At 35.2% G+C, this 25,385-nt stretch overlaps 1 protein-coding gene across 2 annotated transcripts in view; it reads right to left on the reverse strand.

Moving 5' to 3' along the window:
* CUL3 (cullin 3) overlaps positions 1–25,385 on the reverse strand; it is a 106,696-nt gene that overhangs the window by 69,686 nt on the left and 11,625 nt on the right. The window contains exon 2 of one of the 2 annotated variants that reach the window (XM_012749415.3): positions 10,920–11,117. In XM_012749415.3, the coding sequence (XP_012604869.1) occupies positions 10,920–11,117 (198 nt within the window). Of the gene's footprint in view, positions 1–9,555; positions 10,235–10,919; positions 11,118–25,385 lie in introns of those variants that run through there. The other variant, XM_076005980.1, reaches the window with a different exon arrangement.

Genomic DNA, 25,385 nt, shown 5'->3' on the forward strand with positions numbered 1-25,385 from the left:
ACCGGATCCCCAGTAGTCTCTCCCTTGTCTGGGATTACCCTATTCATATTCAGGTCACTGTCCTCATACGAGATTCTTTAAAGGTTTTTACGCCTAGCTCACAGTCTTTCTTTTTTCTGACTCCTGTCACCACCCTAGGCAACTCTAATATTCTATGTAATGGGTCCTCAGTTTCTTCCAACAACTTTAAGTTAGAAAAAAAGAACAAGATAGCAGGTGAACTAAAGATAAACAGCAATGCGGCACTCAAAACAGAATTCATAATAAATATTTTACTCTAGCACTCAAAATGGCATTCATACTAAATATTTTACTCTATCTTCTCTCCTGCCTCTTTTTGAAAATTAAAAACCCACTCCCACTACCAACTATTTAAAACTATTTAAACCCAAACCCCTACAATATTTTTCAAATTCTAGTCCAACCCACTTTATCATTCTAATTTCCTACAAAAACATTTGAAGACCCTTTAGGTTCCAACTACACTGATCTACCTCACTACACTCATACCTACCTGCCTTTTTTTCTCATGCCATTTGCCCTATGGGGACAATATTCTGCCTTTGTTCTCATCATAAATCTTTAATAATCCTTGAAGGATCATCAAAAGTGACCTCCTCTTTCTACCTTGCCCTGAATTCCTCAGGCAAAATAATTCCCCTTCAAATCTGATTACCTCACTAAAACTGTGAGCTTCTTGCTGCCAGGCATCATGCCTTAATTATTTTTGGGTGGCTTAAACACAAGAGAAACTCAATGTTTCTGTAGGCCTCTGAACTGAATCTGTCTTTGCTAACAAAAATCTTATCTCTAAGGCTTTCTATCAATATCCTTCTTAACTCACTATAATCACTGTGTTTATAACATATTTTATGCATAAATGCCATTAAAAATATCTCTCCACATTCATTTAAATTTGCCTAGAAAGGAGGGAAAAACCACTCAAAAATATTTATTATGAAAGTAAGTCTGTTAAACTAATTGGCCCACAAGAGTCCAGAACTCACCTTAAAGTTACCAACTCCACTTTCACAGGCAATTAGTATTCTCACACAAACATCTTAATTTACCCATAAATAAATATAGTATTTAAAATACTGGCTCTTCTCCCTCTAAAAATTGGGAGAATCTTAAAGTAGTATGAGGAAAATATAAAAAATTAAAATGAGGAGAAAATATATTGAAAAAGTGATTTACACAGCGACATCATTTTCAGCAAATGAAACTCTACCTACAAAAAATAAATAGTAAAGTGTTACCTGTTCTACAAAAGGACTTTTCAGTTTACAAATAGATTCAAAGAAATAAGTACTTCTCAAAAATTGAAACTATCTCCTTTAAGGTTTCAATTTCCCTCCTGTAACACAAAGTACTTAGAATGGATCAGGATTATAAGGCACAGATGCAAGTATGTAAGTCAAAAACAAGTTCCAGAAAGGCAGGAATCTTTGCTAGATAGATGGCAAATGCTTAGACCACTGCCTAGCATTTATTATGTCTTCCATAGGCAGTTTTCTGAATATACAAAAAGTGAGCTGAAAGAAGCTCCTCTTATTCTACCTTCCTACCATTCAACTGAAGTAAAATATTACTTAAAGACTAGGATATATGGAGAGATAGACTTTGAAAACCACTGGAATAAAATGTTCTTTTTAAAGTTAACATCTTTTTTGTTCAGCTATTCTTTTTAACAGGAAACAAACTTTCAAAGTACAAGAATTAACTTTCATAGGTTCATTTATGAGGCTACCCCATGTTACCCAATTATTACCACAGAGTATTAATTTGAAAGAAGAGAAATGAAACATAAGGCAAATCTAAGAAACCTGCTAAGAATTACAAAATTGAGAAAACAAAGCTCTTGCCAATTAAAACTAAATTTTTCCCCTAACTTCAAGAATATTAAAAATAGAAATTTTTTTATTCTAAACACATATTATGGCACAGGAATAAGAAAGCTGCAAGAACTACCCATAAAATAAGTCCTAGCAGGATTTCTAAGCATTTGCGAAATAGAAGCCCTACTCTGAAAATAAGACCTAGTGATGGGCATGGCTATGCAGCATACCTGCACAACACATGCATTTTGTCCTGGAGCAGTAAAGAAGATGAACAGCCCTTCTCATGTGCCCCATGAGAGCTCTATGCTAGACATGAGAGATTGGGGCCAATGATTCTAAAGGTAATAGAGTAACAAGAAATTCAGGATGGAATTCTGGGTTTGGAGAGTTATGATGATGTTCCAGAAGACGACGACTGTTAACTATATTTGAATAAATGTAGATTGCTGTACCATACTTAAAAAAAATAACACATTCCCTGAAAATAAATCCTAGGGTGTCTTCTTGAGGAAAAATAAATATAAGACCCTGTCTTATTTTCGAGGAAACATGGTACGATCTTCCCAAGTTATAATAACCCAAACTTATCATGACGCGTGGTCATTATATAATTTTAAAGCTCTTCAGGTTAACAAAACCAACCCATCTCATTTTAGAGATTAATAATCTGGAGTCCAGAAAGGTCTACTAATTTGTTCAAGATTATCAGTGGCAGAATTAGGTCTAATGCTCGGTTCTTTCTACTTTTCACCTAGTACTTTTTCTATTGCAGTTACATTTAAGTTATTTCTTACTATCAAACACAGTGCTCAACAGAGGTTAGAATAAAAGCCAAATCCTTTGTTACTATATGATATACTCAGAAACCCTCAAGTTTGAATCCTAAATAGGAATTTTACAGGAGAATGAAAAGAAATGGCTCTGCCTTTACCCTGCCCACAAGTGGTGAAACTGTCACTATTTCTTAATTTAAAACTCTTTTAACATTTAAAACACACATAAAATGACTATGAAAAACCGTACCTCTGCTAAATAAATGTCAAAATTAAGTTATTTTATTTAAGGTTAGAGGCGAGTATAACTCTCTGGCCATTTCTCAGTCTCCACCGTAAGCCTCGATATATTCAAACACTAAATGTTTAACACATAAACTGCCATGTGAGTTGTATTTAATTCATACTAGTTTTAAGCCCGAGGCCTCATGAAACATACGTTAACTCACATGTCTCTTCACTTTGGGAGCCGCAAGAACTATTTCTTAAGTAGCATATAACTCACGCAGAGAAAAAAATAAAAGGTAACAACTCTTTCATTAAATTAGAACGAATTGCTGTTTTCAAAGTTTTTATTCTATATTCATAATAAAACACCATGGCCCCAGGGAAAAAAAAATTTTAGTGTGGCAGTCAATGTGCTAATTTCTTCAGGGTTCAATGTTGGGTTCTCTTTTCTTTGTCTCTGTGATTTCATCTACTTCCAGGGCTTTAAACACACATAGAGTATCCCTCACCCTAAATACTTGGGACCAGAAGTGCTTTGGATTTCAAATTTGGGATATAATGATATCTTAGGTATAGGCCCCAAGTGGAAACAGTAATTTTATATAATATGTTTAATAATTTTGTACATGAAATAAAGTTTTGACTGTGACCAGTCACATGAGGTCAGCTGTGAAATTTTCCACTTATGGCATCATGAACTCAAAAAATTATGGCTCAAAAACTTTTGGATTTTGGAGCATTTTGAATTTGGGATTTTTGGATTAGGTATATTCAACTTGTATCACCTACATGTTTGCAATTTCCAAATTTACATTTCCAGTTTAAACTTCTCAGAGAACTAGATCTGCACATACAATTGTATAAGTATCTTAAAATTAACCTGTCCAAAACGGAGCTACTTGTTCTACCCCAAATCTGTATCAGAAAACAGAATCACCCAGCTAGCTGTCCAAGAGCCAAAAACCTAGAAATTATCTTGGATTCTTCCCTCTTTCTTATCCCCTTAAATCAGACAGTCTACTAGCCTGTAACATTCTTTCTACACCCAAAATATATCTAAATATATCTTGAATCTGAAAACCTTTCTCTATTACCACTGTCACTGCACTGGTATGAATCACTAGTATTCACTTGATTTATTGGATTTCTTCTTCCTGGCCCCCCTTACTTCAACTCTTGAGCCTTCTAACTTATTCACCGTACAGCAACCAGAGTAATATTTTAAGAACCTACATCAGAGCATACCACTGTCTTTCTTAAAATCATTGAATAGCTTCCTAACATACATATAATTAAGTACAAAGCCCTCCATCATGGCTCCAAGGCCTGGAATGATCTGGTTTCTGCTTCTCTCTCCAACCTGATCTTGTCCCATTCCTCCCTACTATCAACTCTTAACTCCCAACTCACAATAGGCTTTTTTCAATGTCTCTACTTTAGGAATTGGCAATGAATAGCCTGCTGCCTTTTTAATATAAAGTTTTATTGGAATATTGCTATGCTCATTCATTTATGTAGGTCTATTGCTGCTTTTATGCCACAACAGCAGAGTTAAAGAGCTGTGACAGAGAATGCACGGCTCAGAAAAACAAAAATACTGACTATCTGGTCCTTTACAGAAAAAACTGTCATATAGCCATTCTCTTTGCCTGGAATGCCCTTCAAATCTCATGAGCACCTCTCATCTTTAAATCCCAGTTTAAACATCACCAATTCCTCAAACAGCCCTTTCTTGACCTATGTAGTTGACCTCATCATTTTTTCTCTATCACTGTATCCTGTTTTCTTGATATTTCATAACTAAATGTTTATTATCTATTCCATGAGTTCAGGAATCAGATGTGTTCTATTTACCAATATATTCCTTACACCTAGCTCAGAGCCTAACAAATAATAAAAACTTTTGAATGCTGAATTCTATGATGAGAAAACTTTATAAGGATGCCTTTGAGGCTTTGACAAAATGATATATAATTTTAAAATCCTTAAATCTGAAAAGCAGATCTTTTTTCCTCCAGTATAACCATGCTTTTTAAGTTATTTTATTCAGAAAAAAAGAAGTTAAAGAAAAAATAATCCCTGTAAAAGCTGAAATGTTTTCATTTTACTAAAGTGATATTAAATTTTTCTTATGGCAAGAAAGAAAGGCCACATATCATACCCTTAGTTTTTACTTTGTGGTCTTGAGAAATTCACTGAATACCTTTGGGTCTCAGTTTCCTCAAAGGAGACATTCTTCCAGAGACAGAAAGAATAATAGCCTACAAGGAGTATTTTAAGTTAATTAGAGAAATAGCACTTATATTTTCTATGTCTGCTTCAATTTTATGAACTTATTTCCAAAGCCAACAATCAGCTACTTTCATCCCAAAGAAGTGTCCTCTCTGAAGTCTCCCTTCATCTGTCCTCTGGTAGTTTGTACTGCTTTGTTTGAACAAAAATATCTGACTATGTTCATTATCCTTACCTTGAAATTGAGGTACCAACAAACTATACACCAAAATAGCTCTGAGTCCATGTAAAAATTATAGTTACTTTGAATTCCTCAATGTAAAAAAAAATGAATCCTGGCTGTATATAACATAGCACCAAAAGTACTTTGCTTTAAAATAAATATATATATAAATATATATTTATACATAATATATAAATATTATATATTATATAATTATATACATTATATATTATATAATATAATAATATATATAATATATATTAATATATTATATATAAATATAATATATAAATATATAATATATATTTATATATATTTATATATATATATCAGCTAACTGCCAAAAGGACAGTGAATAAAAAATTGATAAAAAGACCAAATAGTAATGCTTTCAGAACCACAAAAAAAGGGGTATATTCTGTGAGATTAAAGATAGATACATTTTGATAACACAGAACCCTAAACTGTTTTCTCACCTTCCAGTCAAAAGGTACAATGCAAAGACAGCAAATATTGATTTTCATGCAAAATATACTTTTGTACGTTGTATCAGTAACATCCCAAAGTCCCATTTGGCAGAACAAATTGATACTTCCTACATTAGGAAACAAATATTCTGAGCTACTGCAGGATGGCCCTGCCTATCAGTTAACAGTTCTCTTTTGGGCCAGGTGTGCTGGCTCAAACTTACAATCCTAGCACTTTGGGAATAAAGGTGGGAGGATTACTTGAGGCCGTACGTTTGATCAGCCTGGGTAACATACCAAGACCCTGTCTCTACAAAAATAGAAAAATCAGATGGCATGATGGCATGTGCCTGTAGTCCTAGATACTTGGGAAGCTGAGGCAAGAGGATCACTTCAGCCTGGGATCAGCCTGGGAGTTTAGGTTGCAGCAAGCTATAACGATGCCATTACATTCTAACTCAGGCAACAGAGCGAGACCCTGTCTCAAACAAAAAGAAAAAGAAAAACTTTATGCTATGGAAATAATCAACCAATAGACATGCTGAAATTGGTATATTTCTTAGTCAAAAACTGAATGGACAAATGAGTGTTTGTAAAAGAAAAGGAAAAAAATTTTCAGATGCTGGTGATTATCATGAATGACTATGTATAAGAGAAGCTTAATTAAGAATTTAGCATATGCTGCATATTTTTAAATTTATTTAGCACAGTCAACTTGAAAACATGTTTTCTGGACTATGTTATATGGAACTGCCTATATTTCAAAATGACAGTTGCCATGGACTGAATGTTTGTGCCCCCCAAATTCATACTTTGACTCCCTAATCCCCAATGTGACAGTACTTAGAGGTGGGCCTTTGGGAGGTAATTAGGTCATGAGAGTGGAGCACTTATGAACGGGACTGGTGCCCTTATGATATATGAGTCATGATCTCTCTCTCTTCCTGCCATGTGAAGACACAGAGAGGAGGAGGCCATCTGCAAACCAAAAGGAGGGCCCTCACAGGAACTAGATCTGCAGGCCCTTTGATTTTTGACTTTCTAGCTTCCAAAATGGTGAGAAATGAATGTTCATTGTTTAAGCCACCCAGTATACGGTATTTGTTATAGCAGCCCACACTAACACAACAGTTAACCTTAGATACAGGACCACTGTAAGTATTAATAACTTACAATATATGCAGAACCTATTGGAGTTGTCATGGCATGATTGCTCACATGACTTTAATTATCTACTTGACCATACTTCAGAGTCCAAAAATCAGTCACTTAAAACACTGTTCTCACACCCTGGCCTTTCCTCTTCCTCTCACTTTTTGGATGAGCCAATTCTCAACCATAACACATAGCTACAAATGTTTTTTTCCTGCATTTGTGCCTAAGCTGCAAACTACTACTGCTTTAAAAAATGACAAATTACACATTCAAGCCAACTCCTACTAAGCTTTTTTCTCATTTGCCAATTCATTGGTATATTCCCCAAAAGGGTTACTCCAAGTCTCTTCACCCAATTTTCTGAAAATGGGTGGTTTAACTATTAGATTCTTAACAGTTTTAGAAATAAAGAATCTCAGAGATACTACTTTCAACTCCTTCCTTATATTTTTTTTCCAGAGAAGAAAGTGATCAGGAATCCTTCCTTATATTTTATACATTAATAAAATTTAAAGGACTACAGCTTCATGGACAAGTGAGCCAATTAACTTAAAGCCCCTTACTCATCCTTAATTTCATCATTATTTAATGTATCTTGCTCAATTCATTCTACTTCAGGAGCAGATCTACAGAAAAGTCAAGGGCACAGTCTGAAGCCACACTGCCTGGATGCAGTTCCAGCTAGGCTGCACAGTAGCTGTGTGCTTCTGGTCAAATCACCAATTCTCTGTGCCTCAGTTTCTTCAATTATAAAATAGAGGTAATAATAGTATCTGGCACATTGGGTTGTGAACACTAGCTAAGTTAAAACATGTAAAATCACTAACCTATAATAAATGCTAAATAAGAATTAGTTGTGATCACTATCATTCTCTACAGCAATAGTTTCCAACCTTTTTGGCATCAGGGACCGTTTTCATGGAAGACAATTTTTCCACAGACCAGGGAAGGTTGAATGGTTTTGGGATGATTCAAGCGCATTACATTTATTGTGCACTTTATTTCTATTATTATTACATTGTAATATCTAATTAAATAATTATGCAACTCACCATAGGCTGGGGACCCCTGCTCTACAGACCCTTTGGCAAATGAGAATGTACCCCCTCTTCTAAATTTACTTCTCCATTACTCTTAATCCCATACTCTTTCCACACCCAAGAACTTAGTTCTTTCAATCCTCTTCACTTTAGTAGCTTTAAGCAAAGTCTATCATTCTACTTTTCTTCTTTCTTTTGACGCCAAACATCTTATATTAGTCTTCTTTTTATTTCCCACACCTACTTATCATAGTTTGCATCCATGATTCATCCCTTGACTCCGGGCTCTTTGTTCTCTGAACTCCAACACTTACTCCTGACCTCAGTATGTAATACCAAATGCCAAATCTCCATATCTTAATTTTGAGTTTCCTACCTAAGCTCTAAACTTGTATATCTCCAAATATGAGATATTTCTACTTGAGCATCTTCTCATGATCTCACATTCAAATTTCATCACTTGCAAAATGATTCCAACTTGTCTGCAAGAATTTACCTGCAAAAGGTAACTTCCAACTGTAAAAATTTTCAATATGATCTAAACAAAATTCCCATTTTCTCTACCCATTCCAAATCAGTTTTCCACCATAACATCACAATATTGCTATTGGTGGCACCATAATTCTCCTAGTAACCAAATTCTGCCTGGTCAGAATTTCTGACATCATCCATTCATTTCTAGACTATCACTGTATCCATAGTTTTCCACGTCTTCTCTTGATTCTAGTAAACCTCTTCTCAATTCTACATTTCTATCATTTTCATACTGATCAGTTACATTATCACCCACTTAAAATCACATCTACAAATACTGTCACATTATCACCCACTTAAAAACTTCCGATAACTAACTCTCCACTATTTAGTCCAAATTCCTTAGCCTGGCATTCAAATTTTTCTACAATCTGTTCCCAAACCATCCACTATAATCCACTAAATCCCCCAAATTATCATATACCTCAATCAAGCTCTCCTTACCACCTAAAAGTAACCAGTTCAATTCTATATGATTACATGACATCTACCAACCTGAAATGCATTCTACATTATTGACATATATCCAAAATTTTTGAAGGCTCATTTCAATTTCATCCTTTCCCATGAAACCTTCAGTCCAGAGTAACCTCTCCCTCATCTGAATTCTTAAGCCATTTATTGCCTATGCAGCTCACTTGCCACTTAATTATTTAATGCCTCACACTGTTATCTCAATGTGTGTATCATCTCTCATATCAGAGTAAAAACCCCAGGAAGGGATAGTATCGTATCTCTATGCACTCACTATACCTTCATCAAAAGTTGTGCATAGTAGGCACTTAAAAAAACTATTGATTGTGTAAAGAACAAAATCACCTCGCTTCATGAGATACCAACTACCTGGCTCATGGAATCCCCTGTAAGAGAAATGAATTATTACAAGAAAAGTAGAAATAGAAAGTTACTATTTTGCAACCACCATAGTAAGAATGATTCATGCAAGAATCATCAACAGATGCTAAAACCATCACATGAAAGTTTCTGGGGGAACAGGATATTCATACAGTCTCAAAATACATCTCAACAGATTACTTATGAATTACAAAGGGAAAAAGGTACCTTCACAGTGAAGAAATCTGGCGGACACCAAGTGATCAAAGTTAACATCACCAATAATGGAATAAACTGACATCATGTGCCTCCTGATGTGATGCACTTAGGACACAACATCACTTATGTATTATTCCTGCCAACAATGCATAACCTGAAACTAGTCATGAGGAAACAATCAGACAAACCAAAAACTGAGGGACAATCTACAAAACAACTGACCTACACTCTTCAAAAATGTTAATGAGCTGAAAGACAAAGGCAAGCTGAGGAACTGAGTGTGTGATCCCAGATTAGATCCTGGACCAGAAAACAAATTGCTATAAAGAATATCACTGCTACGTAGGACAACTGGGGAAATTAGAATATGGACTGTATTAGATAACAGTATTTTATTAATGTTATACTGCCTGACTTTGATCATTGTTCTTTGGTTACTTAAGAGAATTTCCTCATTCTTAAAAGAAATGTTACAAAGTACTTTGGGGTAACTGAAATGCAAAACTTAATCTCTAAATGTTCAGCAATCATAACACTGGTAATAGTAATAATAACAAGTATTGATAAAGAGACTGGCAAAATGTTAACTGGTGAATCCAGATGAAGGGTACACAAGAGTTCATTTCTTGTACTATTCATAGAACTTTTTTTTTAATAAAATTTGAAAAATAAATACCGTAATACCACACAAAAACTATGGAGTAGTTTTTATAAATCTGTGGTATTCTACATTTGGAAATTTAAAGCAAGACATTGTAGTAATTTTATAAATGAAATTACATTTTATGTGCAGTACAAGAGTTTTGCTCTATAAAAACACTTTTCTAAAAAAAATACATCTTTTTGAAATCAAAGAATCATTTTATAATGTTAACAGTCCATCATTAATTCATCTTTTAAAAAATTCACATTTATCATAGAACTCAGTTAAATAAATAAGATCAACTTCAATTAGTGAAACATCTTAGAGGATATTTTTTAAACAATGCAGTTTTATTGTTTTCAAATACACAGAGCAAGTAAAGAAAGCCAAAATGGGCTGATTGAACTAAAGCATTTTAAGGAAAAAATAATTATCTGTAATTAACATACTAGTAAATAAGCATTTGTAAATTACTGAATGCTTCACTATGATTATAAAGAATGTATTTAATACAGATTACAAACTTCATCTTCCCTCAATTATCAAAAATTCTGATTTAGCTGATTATAAGTTTTGAGTGGAATTTTATAATACAGAAATGAATTAATAATTTCTATACACTTTCTAGAGCCTTTAAATAGAATATTTCTGATCAAAGTACAATATGGTATAAAAGATTTTCTACATTCAATCAATATAGTATTAGCAACAGTCCTTTAAAGTTGGATACCTTATTTATGAGATGTTCGGTAACAACTTCTCTTAGTCCAGTGTAGAGCTTTTCTCCATGTTTATGCAAAACCATTGTATATGCATTTCTATAGAGCTCCTCAAAACTAAGACCACTGTTATTCTTACGCTGGATTTCTTGAATTGCATTTTTCAGAAGGTCCCAAATGCTGTTTACATATTTTTCATCCATGGTCATCTGTAACATCCAAGAAAGAGAAGAGACAAAAAAAAAAAAAAAAAAAACAATGGTTGAAAATCTTTCTGTATTTGTCCATATAGTAAATATTTTATTATATGGCTATAATTACAAATCTGCATGACTTATAAGGATGTTAGCCTGTTTTAACAGAAATAAACTATTTTTAAATAGTTTCTAGATCTGATAGAAACAATTTTGTCTAATCCTTTAGGACCTCCCTCCATTCTTACCTAGAGCAAAACTTTCCACTTTAAATAAAATCATGATTTATATACCAAGTCACTACTTAACTCTCCTCCTCTCTCTCCCTCCAACCATATCCACCAGCCTATATGATTTTATGCCAATACAATCTGCTAGTTCTTGCACTCGAGATGCCAAATTCTTATACTCAAAGCATAACAAAGGGACTAGAAACACAGGCACCACCTAGGAACTTGTTAGAAATGTAGACTTTGAGGCCCCATCCCCAACCTACAGAAACATAACCTGCATTTTAACAAGAATCCCAGGTGATATACATACACAGAATAAAGTCTGACAAGTAATTCTCTAGTTCCATCACAAATCACCTATGCAGAAACTTCCCTTTAGCAATCGTCCATCTCAGCATCATCAAAATCTTTTTTCTCTGCTAGATAATTTCCACATATTCAAAACTGTCAGTTTCCCATCTAACAAACAAATCCTTACAACCCACTATTCCTCCAGCACCATCTAATCTCTCCTTCCACTTACAGAGGAATCACTGGCAGGAGGAGGGGGAGATTTCTACGCTCTTTGTCTCCGAGTTCCATCTTTCCATTACATCTTGAATCCACTCCAATTAGACTTTCATCTCTACCACCATTTAACTGTAAGTACTCTTAAAGTCACCAGTGACTTCTATATTGCTAATATCTAATGGTCAAAGTCTCAGTTCCCATTTTACTTGACCTATCCAGCAGCTTTTCAAAGAGTTCCTCACTCCTACTCCTTGAAACAGATTCCTCACTTACATTCCAAGCTCCATCATCTCCAGTTTTTCTTTCTATTTCACTGGATCCTATAAGCCAGTGTGCTATACTGGTTCTTATTCATCACCACAACCTCCAACCCTAAGGCTCGGGTTCTGGATCTCTTGTCTATCCACAGTTCGTTTCTAGGATGTAGGTGATGTCATCTATTCTCATGGCTTTAAATCAATCTCAAATCTGATATCATCAGTTTGGCCCTTTCTCATGCATGCCAGAGTCATATATGCAGCTACCTACTCAATATTTCTACTTGAATGTCCAGTAGGCATTTCAAACTTATAAAGTCTAAAACAGAAGTCATAATCTTTCCCCCCGAGTCTTCTTCCACTGCAGTCTTTTCCAACCGAGGAAAATGTCTACTTCCTTATAATCATCTGTAACGACTCTCTCATGTCACTTCTAATCCAACAGGAAATTCTGTAGTGTCTACCTTCAAAATATATCCAGAATTCTACTCCTTCCACTGCTACCACCCTGGTCCAAATCACTATCATCTCTCAGGTTACTCCAACAGACTCTTAACTGGTCTCCATTTCTGCTCTTGGCCTGCTACCATTGGACAGTCAGAGTGACCTTTTGAAAGCATAAATCAAATCATGTCACTTGTATGTTCACAACCCTCAATGACTTCTCATTTCCCTTAGAGTTAAAGTCCTTAACAACATCCTCCTACAAGGCCTTATTTAATCTGATAATCTCTCAACTTTATTTATTTTTCCCCCTTGCTGACCTGCTCCATGCACATCAACTTCCTTGCTATTCCTTATTCTATATCAAACAAGGTCATTTCAATGTCTTTGTATTTGCTACTCATTCTCTCTGGAATGTTCTGTCCTCAGATTTCTGGACAGCTCCAACCTCTACTCAGCTGTAATCCTTACAATGAAATATCCATCTTATTTATTTACAACAACAGCCTCCTCTTACCAGCCTCTCATCACCACTGACCCCGACTGTAACCCCATATTCTTTATTCTTTTCCTGGTCTCCCTCTCCCCAAATGGCAGCTCCATGAAGGCAGAGATTTTCTTCAGTGCTGAATTCCTCAGCCCTGTGGTCCCTAACCCCTTGCTGCAGCCCAGTACTGGCAGTACATCACTGCCTGAGCTCCACTTTCCCCCATCCCATCAAAAAATTGTCTTCCATGAAACTTAGGAACTGGAAGCACAGCAGCTGAGCAGTGGGAACATTTATAGCTGCTCCCCATCGCTGGCATCACCACCTGAGCTCTGCGTCCTCCCACCCCCATCTGCCTGAGCTCCACTTCCCCCTGTTCCCCATATCCCATGGAAAAATTGTCTTCCATGAAACTGGTCCTTGGTGCCAAAATGTTGGGGACCACTGCCTCAGCCCTTAAAACAATACCTGGCACATAACAAGCACTCACGGTAGCTGGCTGAATGATTTTTTGCTAATATCTGACTAAGGAGCCCTTTTTTTATGCCACATAAAATCTGCAAGTTCTGCATTTACAACTTGGGTAACACTGGTCAGCTTCACACATACTTCTCACTTGAAGTGTATAAAAAGTACCGAGTCAGTGGAATCCTCTCCAAGTCATGTCTGATGGGTATGAATGTGAAAGAGAAAGTAGTAGACAAAATAGTTCTTTTAGTCACCCCAGCAGTAAAGTACCAGCTCAACTATCAAGAGGATCCTTAAGCAACTAACTCAAAGTAAGTCTTATTATTCTTATTTTTTCTGGACACTTTAAGAAGGCTATTTAACAGAGCAACCTCTTTCCTTTTACCCAAATCCTATGCAAAACCTAGGTCTATAAGAGGCTTTTATCAAACGACCTTAGGAGAATTTACCCTCACAGTTAAACTGCTACCTATTTTTAATCATATACCTTGACATATAGGATGTCATGCATATAAAATGTAAAAATGTGGCTACCCACCGAACTACTCACAAATGAAAGAAACAACCCCTTTAACAATGATGGCCTCAAATACCATGGCTATGTTTGTGCTATGTGGTTTTAGTTTGCAGACAGCATACGCTGAGATTATAATAAAGCAAGCTAAGATGCTATCCCTTGACATTAAATAACATACAAATCAGAATATGCAGAACAACTTCCAAGAAAGAATAAAGTCAATGTGGACTATAAACCTCAGCGATACCTACACTGCTAACAGTTGAGCAAAACATCAAATGATCTTTTCAGGATCTATAACCTAAGATCCCATGAAAGCTAGAAAAACTATAGAAAGGGCTCTACCCAGTGTAAATTAGTAAATTTTCTATTAGAAACTAAAGAATTTAAAAAATATATAAACCAAGAGGCTTCAAATATGGTACAAGTACTCTCACATCATGATAAAAGAACATTTTCACATATATAAATCAAGGGTTGGTTTACAACCCAAGATTACATGTGATATCTTTCTTAGTATTCATGCCTTATCAATGGAGCAGTGGTGGGGGCCACAGGACAAAATGTTCCCTTCTGTTGACAGGTAGGTTAAAAACCAACCAACCAACCAACCAACCATACACATTTTTTCCAAACAAATGAGAAGAAAATAGACCAAGGAAGATTAAATGACTTACCCAAAATCACACAACTGGGATTAGAATTCATATATCCCTAAACCTAATCCAAACCATGGACACACCTAAGACTGTACTATGTATTATGGCAAAGTAACATCACAGTGTCTGAGTCATTGTCTTGGTAAATACAGGGTATTAGTAGAGAATATAGGTTTTGCTATCAGACAAGCCTGGATTTCTGTCACAGTTTTGTTATTCACAAGCCATATGACCCTGGGCAAATTAACTCCTAGGTTTAATAACAGTATCTATCTCAAAAAGAGTGTCAGGAAGATTAAACGAGAAAGTCAGTAGATTTACCAGCCCAGCCCAGGGCACAGTATAATCCCTCACACATCAACTAACAAAAGTGCTCAATGATACAATCTTTTGAACTCTCATCTACACGCATAAAATAAATGTCAAAAAGAAATACAGCTTTTCAAGTTTAGCAAAGAAATGGTATGAGCTAAAACAAAAGCACCTGAAGAGTACAGCTATGCTAAATGCAAATCAATATAATGTAGCTTTCTTTCAGAAACGTTCTATATCCCATGTTTCCTACTTTTCCAGAGTCATTTAAATCATTCATCCCTAGAACTTTGTTCTTGACTCTTTTACTCTATTACTGGGTCCCTATGCATTTTTTCACTATCATAGTTACAACTATTATCCATATATGTGGGGTTCTAAAACTTAAAGAGATTCTAGACTGACAATGGGGAATTCTGGAGGTACCTAAAACTAAATACAAAATTTTGCAAGTATAATGTGTATGTACTTCTTTTATGGAGGGAGGAGTTCCTAACATTTATCAGATTTCCTAAGAAGTTTGCCCACATCTTAAAGAAGATAAATTACAGCAGTCCCGCCTTACGTGCAGTTTCACCTTCTTCAGTTTCAGTTACCTGTGGTCAATCCTGGTCCAAAAATATTAAATGAAAAATTTCAGAAATTAACAATTCATAAGCTTTAAACTGTGTGACATTAAGAATAGCATGAAGAAATCAAGCACCATCCTGCTCCATCCCACCCAGAATGTGAATGATCCCTTTGTCCAGCATATGCATGCTGTCTATGCTAAGTACCCATTAGTAACTCTGTAACTTAGTACCCATCTTGGTTATCAGACTGTTGTAGTACTGCAGTGCTTATGTTCAAATAACTCTTATTTTACTTAATAATGTCCTCAAAGCACAAAAGCAGTGATGCTGGCAATTCAGATAGGCCAAAGAGAAGACATAATGTGTTTCCTTTAAATGAAAAGGCAAAAGTTGTCAACTTAGTTAAAAAAAAATCTTATTCTAAAGTTATTAAGATCTTAGAATAAGAGTGCATCTCCTATCCACGAAATTCTGAAAAAGGAAAAACAAATCTGTGCTAGTTTTGCTGTCATACCTCTAAGTGCAAAAGTTATGGACACAATCATCATTCAGTTCACTTCATCTCATCATGTAGGCATTGTATCATCTCACACCACCACAAGAAGAAGGAAGGATTAGTACAGTAAGATATTTTGAGACAGACCACATTTACTTAAGTTTTATTACAGTATAGTTATGTGTCCTATTTTACTATTAGTTATTGTTGCTAAACCTCTTACTGTGCCTAATTTACAAATTAAACTTTATCATAGGCATATACATATAGGAAAAAACATAGTATAAATAGGGTTCCGTTCTATATGATTTCAGATATTCACTGGGGGTCTTGGAACAAACATATTCCCTGTGGAAAATGGGGGACTACTGTACTGGTTCTATGTTAATGGCTCCCAAATCTATACCACCATACCCGTTTTCCCCCAAAGCCTAAAACTCTTGTTTCAACTACCTGCTGTACATCTCCAATAAAATGCTCCAGACACAGGTCAAACCCACCATATCCAAAATCCCTGGTGAATTCACTATCCAAACCCACCCAAACCTTCCTCCTATATTCTCTAATTCAGTTGTGGCAATACAAACCACAAGCTAGAAGCATAAGCCTTATATTAGTATCCCTTCCTCTCTCAAACATCTCCTTCTTATCCAAGCATCAAGTGCTACTGACATTAGGTGCAAGATATTTCTCAACTATGTTCCCATTATTCCATCCTAAATACAGGTGACCCTTGAACACCAATGTTAGGGATACCAATCTCTTGCACAGTTGAAAATCCAAGTATAACTTTCAAATCCCCCAAAACTTAACTACCAATAGCGTTCTGTTGACAAGAAACCCTACAGATAAAGTCAATTAACACATATTTTGTATGTTATATGTATTACATACTGTGTACCTACAATAAAGCTGGAAAAAAGAAAATGCTATTAAGACATCATCACAAAGACAAAATATATGGTAAAGGTGGATCACCATAAAAGTCTTCATCCTCATTGCCTACATGAGTAGGCTGAGGACAAGAAGAAAAAGGAGGGGTTGGTCTTGCTGTCTTGGGTACAGCAGAAGTGGAAGAGGTGGAGGAGGTGGAAGGGGAGGCAGGAAAAGCGGGCACATTCAGTGTAACTTTACAGAAATACATCATAATTGCCATCTGACTTTTTTGCTTTTTCATTTCTCTAAAAATGTTTCTATATGGTACCAATCTTTTTTCCACCATTTGCTTTAAATTTAGTCTCAGTACCCATATCATAGAAGGGTCCATCTCATAAAATCAGTAGCAGTCTTAAATCATCAAAATCCTTCTGCCAGACTGTCTAATGCCAATTTGTTTTCTGGTATCACTTCTGTCTTTTTCCTCATCATCTGGCACTGGTTCTGAACACACATCTCCATCAAGTCGTCTTCTGTTAATTCCTCTGGTGTGGTGTCTATTAGCTCTAGAACTGCTTCAAGATCTGTATCTTGAAATCCTTCACCCCTAACCTTTTTTGCTATATCCACAGTTTCTTTCATGATTTCCTTGATTGGCTTTGTCATAAATCCTGTGAAGTCAAGCAAAGCATCTAGAGACAGTTTTCTCTGGCAGGAATTTATTAAATATTGTTTTGGGCTTCATGTCTCTCATGGCTTTTTCTACAACAACGATGGCATCTTCAATGGTGTAATCCTTCCGGACTTTCATGATGCTCAATCAAGGTTCTCTTATATAAGGATGACATACTACAATCCTTTCCATAAATTACTGTGTGTAATGAGCCTTAAAGGTCCTTATGATCCCCTAACCTAGAGGCTGAATTAGAAATGTTGTATTTAGGATAAAGTAAACTACTTCAATGCCTCCAGTGCTGAATGAATGAGGTTCTGAGCGGCTAGGAGCATTGTACAGTATCAAAAAAACTTTAAAAGGCAGTCCTTATTGGCAAAGTACTTTCTAACTTCAGGGACAAAGAATCAATGGAACCAATCCAGAAAAAAAGGTTCTGGTCCACGACTTCCTGCTGTAAAACCAAAAGACTGACAGCTAGTGTTTATCTTTTCCCTTCAAACTTTGCAGGTTAGTAGCCTTATAGATAAGGTCAATCCCGATAATAAACCCAACTGCATTTGCACCGAACAGTCAAGTTAGCCCAGCACTTTCTGCTTTAAATTCTGGTATTTGCGTCTCTTCTTTACTAATGAATGTCATTTATGGCATGTTTTCCCCCCCAAAATACGGCACTTTTGTCTGCATTAAAAATCTATTCAAGCATATGTATATCCTTTCTCCTCAATAATTTTCTCAACAGTGTCTGAAAACTTATCTGCAGCTTCTTGGTTGACAGAAGCTGCTTCTCCTGTTACCTTGACTTTTTGTTAAGCCAACCCTCTTTCTAAAATTATCAAACCATCCTTTGCTGGCATTATATTCTGCAGCTTTAGAGTCTTCATTTTTCTTTAAGTTGTCACATAATGACTTTGCTTTTTCTCAAATCCTATTACAGTTTGTAGGTATGCCTTTTTTACAGCAATCCTGCACACGTATAAAAGCTGCATTTTCAATATGAGATAAAAAAAAGTATTTCACAAAAAGTGCAGTGTTTTTGTGCCCACTGGCACAGCTGCAGTGATAGCTTCAGAAATTTCCTTTTCTTTTTTTTACAATGGTCCTTGTGCTGGATTCATTTATCTTGAAACGGTGGGAAACCACAGCTGCAGACCTCAAACTATAATACATACCAAGTAATTCAACTTTTTCTTATAATGTCGTCATTTTTTCTATTTCTTGGGAGCATTTCCAGCATTACTCTGAATAGACACCATGTATTAAAGGTTTACAGCACTATATGATGAAAAATATATAAGAACTGCGAGATAACTTTTCTGCAATATGCAATTTACTGGAAAGACAAACTGCTCATGCAGAGGTTATCAGTGTCACACAGCATTTTAAGCAGATACAACACTTGATCTTACTGCAACAGTAGGTGGCTATGAAATTATTACAGTACCACAATTATATACTACAGTTAATTTTATGCAGTTATGATTTCATACTACATGTTTACATTTGTTTACATTTCTCTCAACTGCAAATGGTGCCATGTATGGTTTGTAAATGTGTGCATAAGTTTTGATAAATTTTCACTTTTTATAATATTGATAGATTTGTGTATATTTTATGGTAGTAAATGATACAATAGACTAGTATCTACATAGATTTTTATACATTAATAACTTTTCCTTAATTTTTTTATATTCCTAGGCTACATGGTTTTTTTCAAACTGTTACAAATCTCTAAACAAAATTTCCCATATATTTATTGAAATAAACCTGTGCATGGACCTGCACAGTTCAAAATCATGTTGTTCAAGGATCAACCACAGTATTGTCTTAAAATTTTCATCTAGATCTTTGCAACAGCCTTCTAATTCCATGAACTCCAAACTCATGGAATGTACCTTTCTCAAAATCATCATTAAAATAAACATGGATACCATATCCCTGTTCAAAACCTTTCTACAATGACATAATAGGCATATTTCTCCATTCACTACTATTCATCTTGCATTTATTCCCTAATAACATTAAACCAATGAGAATTCTCAATCAATATACAACTTGCTGTTTCTCACTGCATTTCTATCATTGTCACAGCCCCTCCCTGCTCATCCTTCCCCCACAATGTCTTCTTTATGCTCTCCCTCTTCTTCCTCTTCATTTATATGTCCTCTGAACACAGTTCAGGTGTCATATCTTGCAGGAATTCTTCCCCGACCTCCTCAAGCAAAGTTAATGACTCCATCTCAGCTCTTCCATAATATTCAGGTGATAACTTTCACTACACTGCCATATTGCCTCATTATTATATGCACATCATCTTCTTCCACTACACCTTGAGATTCTCAAGGAATTGTGCATTTTTCTTCAATGCCACTTAGAAGGCTATAAACAAATGTCTGTTTAATACTATTTTTACCCATGTTAAACCAATACAATTTTGAAAACATGAACATTTTTAATCACTAGACACAATGATATGGAAAATGACTGAATGTGCCTATCTATACCAATTAATCTAATTTTTACATAACCAAATGTCTTCTTCAAAGTGAAATAAAGTACAATAATGTATAGGCAACAGACTCTCAAATTTCATGTATCAATTTTTGGATTTTCTCATTCACCTATCTAAAGGCTGCTTAACCATTACTTTTATTAACAAATGTTAAGAGGGAAGAAAACAGTGGACAGAATAGACCCTTCAAGAGAGCATCAATAAGCTACCATCTTGGCCACTCTGGGAGGCCGAGACAGGTGGATTGCTCAAGGTCAGGAGTTCAAAACCAGCCTGAGCAAGAGTGAGACCCCGTCTCTACTAAAAATAGAAAGAAATTAATTGGCTAACTAAAAATATATAGAAAAAATTAGCCGGGCATGGTAGTACATGCCTGTAGTACCAGCTACTCAGGAGGCAGAGGCAAAGGATTGCTTGAGCCCAGGAATTTGAGGTTGCTGTGAGGTAGGCTGACGCCACAGCACTATAGCCTGGGCAACAGAGTGAAACTCTGTCTCAAAAAAAAAAAAGAAAAGCTACCATCTTAAGCCTAAAAACAACACACCAAATGGAACTGGCTTCAAGGGCAGATTCCTACATATACATGATTTAGTCTTGGCATCAAATGAACAAGTAAACAACACTGGCAAAATAATTATGTTACTGATAAACTTTAATCTTTCACTCATCCTCAATACAGAAACAATATTAACTGCCACTGGAAGTTTATTTTTTTAAAGGACAAAATGTTCAACTCTCATCTCATCAATATGTTAACCATAAAAATCATCAGTCTACACTTCATTAAGGGAGCAAAAAAATTTAAAGGACATTTTTAGATTTATGCATATTTTTAAAAAGAGTAATAACATTCTTTTAAAATAACAGTCTAAATTATTTCAGTAAGATTTTAATCCCATTGATAAAAATGATGTACTCAGGTTACAATAAATGCAAATACACTCAGGAAGGAATCTGGCAACTAATGCCTCAGCAAAACAATAAAACAAAATAAAATGCAAACACACATATATACACAAACACTTAATGTTTGCTATCTAATGATCAGATGTATACAGTATCTTTCTCCAAAAAGCTCAAATTACAAAGTCATTAGCAAGCAAAACGGAAAAACAAAAACAAATCAGATTTTAATTTTTAAAAGTGACTTGTGCCATCTTACCTCCCTTCAATCCAAGGTTACAATTTCCTTATTAGTAAGTTATCAGTAACAAAAATGACTCTATAATGGTCTTTGTTTTATTAAAATACATCTGATTGTTCATCTACATCACTTCAACTGATATAAAAACAAAACCTTCAAAATGACCGAATTTGAAAGGTTGTCAGTCTATTGTATACTTACACATCTTGATGGTTCTGTAGTCAGTAAGAGTCGGAGAGAACTATATCATGAGACAAATTAAAACTAAAATAAAGAGAAATGAATCCTTCATATCCACTAGACACAAAGAACAAGAAGTCTTTAGTCCTCTGTAAATAATTTTTTACAAGAAAAAATTTAGAACAGGGTGGGTGGGGGAAAAGAGTGAGAATTTGAAATTCCAGGCAATTCAGAATGACACAGCTAGAAAAAAATAAACAAGGAAAAATGCTTGATCTTAATTTCAAGCTTCAGCCTCCAAAAAAGCTGCTTTGGTGCAAATATCTGAGGAATGGTAGCATTTTAATCAGATACAACTAAGCTACTAATTATGCAAGGAAGCTCCCTCCCAGTGACTATAAGTACCTCAGAGTAGATAAGGTCTCTCTTCCTTTATGTTGTTGTATTCCTTATAATTCGTGGCACAATGCCTGGATGACATTTTAAAAATACAATGTGAACACAGTCCTCTGAGATTTATTTGATGACTATACAATGACTAATGACATCTGCAATAATCCCATTTATCTGTGAATTACTCCTTAAGCAATGTCACTCATCAAAAATACAGCAAAAGATCCAAGTTGAGGAAAACAGCCCCATGGGACACATTTAAACAGACTTTGGACAAGTTATTTAACTTTCCAAACCTCACTTTCTGCACCTGCTCATGGCCAAAGAAATGTATTGTCTGATAATTAAGAAAGTCTGTCAACACAGCACTAGCTCATAAATGTTTGTTTCTGCCTTTATTACACAGAAGAGACATACAGTCTTGCTTATTAATGACTTAAAACTAAATGTAGGCCGGGCGCCGTGGCTCATGCCTGTAATCCTAGCACTTTGGGAGGCCGAGGCGGGCGGATTGCTTGAGGTCAGGAGTTCAAAACCAGCCTGAGCAAGAGCGAGACCCCGTCTCTACTATAAATAGAAAAGAAATTGATTGGGCAACTAATATATATAGAAAAAATTAGTTGGGCATGGTGGCGCATGCCTGTAGTCCCAGCCACTCGGGAGGCTGAGGCAGCAGGATTGCTTGAGCCCAGGAGTTTGAGGTTGCTGTGAGCTAGGCTGACGGCAGGGCACTCACTCTAGCCTGGGCAACAAAGTGAGACTCTGTCTCAAAAAAAAAACAAAAAAAAAAACCCACTAAATGTAAAGACTACTCATGTTTAGTTAACTGGTTTCTCTGGTTACAGTGGAGGCCTAGTGGAAGGAAATGTGCTACCAAAAATAATAACTGATGTCAAGGAAAAAAAGACTATGGATAAGAAAAGCACAACAGCCTAGGACAATTCCATGAAATCACAAACTAAACCTGATCCATATTCAATTGGCCTCTAATAACATTAAATTATAGAAAAGTACAATTCATAATGGGAAAGTTAAATAACCAATAGAAGGTTCAATTATGATCTGCATTTCAGTCCTCAACATGAGCCACCCAAAAATCAATTTGTAAATCTGTTTGGGAAATTTGGAATAATTTTTTCAATGACACAGAAGGTCAAGCTTCCAGATTAGCCTATTAAAAGCCGCTTAAGTCACAAAGTAATTAAGAGTATCAGTAACTCTATTTCAACTATATTCCTGTGTAAATGACTTTGGCAAATATGAAAACAATGTATAGCATTTCATAATCTGAAGATGACCACCACAAATAAGACAATCATGTAAGAATTCTCACTGAGTCAAAACGTTTGTTACTGTCCTACTATTGGTGCTGTTTCCACCCATAAAAAAAGAGAGCAATTGCTGGATTCCTTGAAACACATTTTATCCAGAGAATATAATATTCATCATGACTGGAACTCTTCAAACATTATACTTACAGACTACCTCTGTTAAGAAAATTAGTTACTTTAAGACCAATATTTTAAAATAATAAAATCTGCTGTATTTCCCAATATGCTATTAAATCTAAAACATTGTTACTAATACAATTTAAAACTACTATTTATACATGGTTCATGTGTACATAATTACTCTTTAAACACTTATCTAGCAGATAGAAATAATAAAGCAGGAACCGTATATTTTGGATAGATTCTCAAAGTAGTAGAAATAACATTAGAGAAAAAAGTATTTTAGATCTAAGTGCATGTTTGAATTCATACTTGTATCCTACAATCTAAAATTATTTATTTTAATAAAATGATAGTACTTTCTTCTCTTTAGCTAAGAAATATTTAGAAGTATTTACAGATATCCTTTAGGTGTATTTAGATAATTTTCTCTTTAATCACTAAGGTTTCTTATTGAAATGAGTAAACTTACTAGCTTTTCTAAAACTGTGATAATGTATAAAAATTTTATAAACTATAGGACAATAACAAATTGTATTTACACCTGAATTGATTACACACAACCCAAAGTGAGAGAAAAAAAATTAAAAACATATAAATAGCTATAGTTAGCTTTGTCTTTGAATGAACCTAACTGTAATTAAATGATATGACAGCAAAAGGTCTATCACATAAGACTATTACAAAAATCTCCTATCATGTCTACTGAAAACTTCTCTAAAACTGCCAACTCTCTTTCTCTGTCTGTCTCTCTCTCTCACACACACACACACACACATATACATACACACAATGCAAGCACACAGCTAACTTTCCCACTGCTTCCTATTAGGATTTAGCCATCATCACTGAAATATCCCATTCATGTTTTAAAGAAAAATCTAAGGCTGAAAAGATAGATGATTTTTGCAACATCACACCAATGTCTTAGGCCACAGAAGATACTAGCATTCAGTTCATGGAGTTATATATAAACACTGCCTTTTACTGAAATTTCTAGAGCCAGAATAAGCCTAAGGTAACCTCAAATTAAAACCTCTTCACTTTATGAAAGAGGAAACTGAAGCTAAGTGGCTTATCCAACATCACACAACTACCTAGTCAGAACAATGAAGAGGTCCAAGTGTCCTCAGGGTCCTTCCATTGCACTCGGTCAACTCAAATCATCTGGGTGCTCAATATTCAAAAATCATTTTATAGTTAAATAGGCCAGTGTTAATACTGAGTTACTATGGCTATATGCTTAATCCAGACTGGTGGAGAGAAAAGACATTTTAACTGGAAATCAGGCTTTAGTCATAGCTCTTCTATAAATTCAAATCAGAAGCACATCCCTTGGCTAAATCACCCTCTCTAGTCCTGTTTCCTCATCTGTTAAATAAGAACAGATTCTCTCAAAAGTCCCTGCTATGGTGTGAATGTGTCCCCTCCAAAATTCACACTGAAATTTAATAGTATTAAGAGGTGGGGCCTTTAGGAGGTGGTTAAGTCATAAGTTGGAGGCCTCACATTTGGGATCAGGTGACCTTATAAAAGAGACTGACAGACAAGAGTTCATTCTTTTTTCCCTTCAGGCTTCTGCCGTGCTGCAAGCATCAAGGCATCATGTTGGAAGCAGAGAACAGCCCTCACCAGGCAACAGAACCTGCCAGCATCTTGATCTTGGACTTCCCAACCTCCACAAGTGTGAGAAAATAATTGCTGTTCTTCATAAATTACCCAGTCTATATTACTCTGTTACAGCAGCACAAAAGGACAAAATACAGTCCCCTTTTAGCTTTTAAAAATTAAAATACTAATACAAATAGGAGCAAATAAATTACTTATTTATTTGGCTAGTAATAGTGTTCATCAAAACATACATTTCTTTCATGTCTCATGTGCATACACCAGGAGAAGTAAATTATTACTAATTTAAAGTATCTACTCTTTGTGCTTCAAATTCATTTTACTGTTTCATCTATTACTTTAGTACATCCTGAAAGACAAAAAAATTTAAAGATCAAAATATTTAAACATGTTAACTTCAAGTAATCGCTTTTTCCCAAATATATACTCAAGATAAATTTCTATTAGCTGAAAAAAAATGTAATGTATGC

This window comes from Microcebus murinus, chromosome 8, assembly GCF_040939455.1.
Source record: "Microcebus murinus isolate Inina chromosome 8, M.murinus_Inina_mat1.0, whole genome shotgun sequence".
In the NCBI taxonomy this organism is placed as follows: Eukaryota; Metazoa; Chordata; class Mammalia; order Primates; family Cheirogaleidae; genus Microcebus; species Microcebus murinus.